At 42.1% G+C, this 368-nt stretch overlaps 1 protein-coding gene across 1 annotated transcript in view; it reads right to left on the bottom strand.

Annotated features, from left to right (window-relative positions):
- Positions 1-368, bottom strand: part of LOC106882184 (uncharacterized) — a 24,061-nt gene extending 23,693 nt beyond the window's left edge. Inside the window, exon 1 of the mRNA XM_052970254.1 lies at positions 7-368. Within this exon, the coding sequence (XP_052826214.1) occupies positions 7-282 (276 nt within the window). The 5' untranslated portion in view covers positions 283-368. The remainder of the gene's footprint in view (positions 1-6) is intronic.

Genomic DNA, 368 nt, shown 5'->3' with positions numbered 1-368 from the left:
CTGTTCTCTGGCAGTTAACGTACGGCACTGAAAAATAGTGTCATATATTACACACGTTTCGCCGCTTCCACAAAGCGACGAATTCAGGTTACAGATCTTGGATGAAACAACTGAAGATTCTGACGTCCCTTTTTTGGTGTTGTTGTCGACATCGTCGTCAATGTTGTTATTGTTGCTGCTTTTGCTGTTGGTGTCGTTGTTGTTGACGATGAAAGTGCTAGCGTTGACATACAGACATGCCATCAATGTGGCAATTTGGAACAGTACAGCTGCTTCCTTCATAGTTTCTTTTACAGATATGATGCTATGTTGCTGCGAAGTTGCTTGGTCAAGTGTACAACAGAGAATGAGGTGATATTAGCATCAGA

This window comes from Octopus bimaculoides, chromosome 8 (genome assembly GCF_001194135.2).
Source record: "Octopus bimaculoides isolate UCB-OBI-ISO-001 chromosome 8, ASM119413v2, whole genome shotgun sequence".
NCBI classification, from domain to species: Eukaryota; Metazoa; Mollusca; class Cephalopoda; order Octopoda; family Octopodidae; genus Octopus; species Octopus bimaculoides.
Note: the sequence above shows the minus strand (reverse complement) of the source record. Positions and strands in the feature narration are given on the sequence as shown.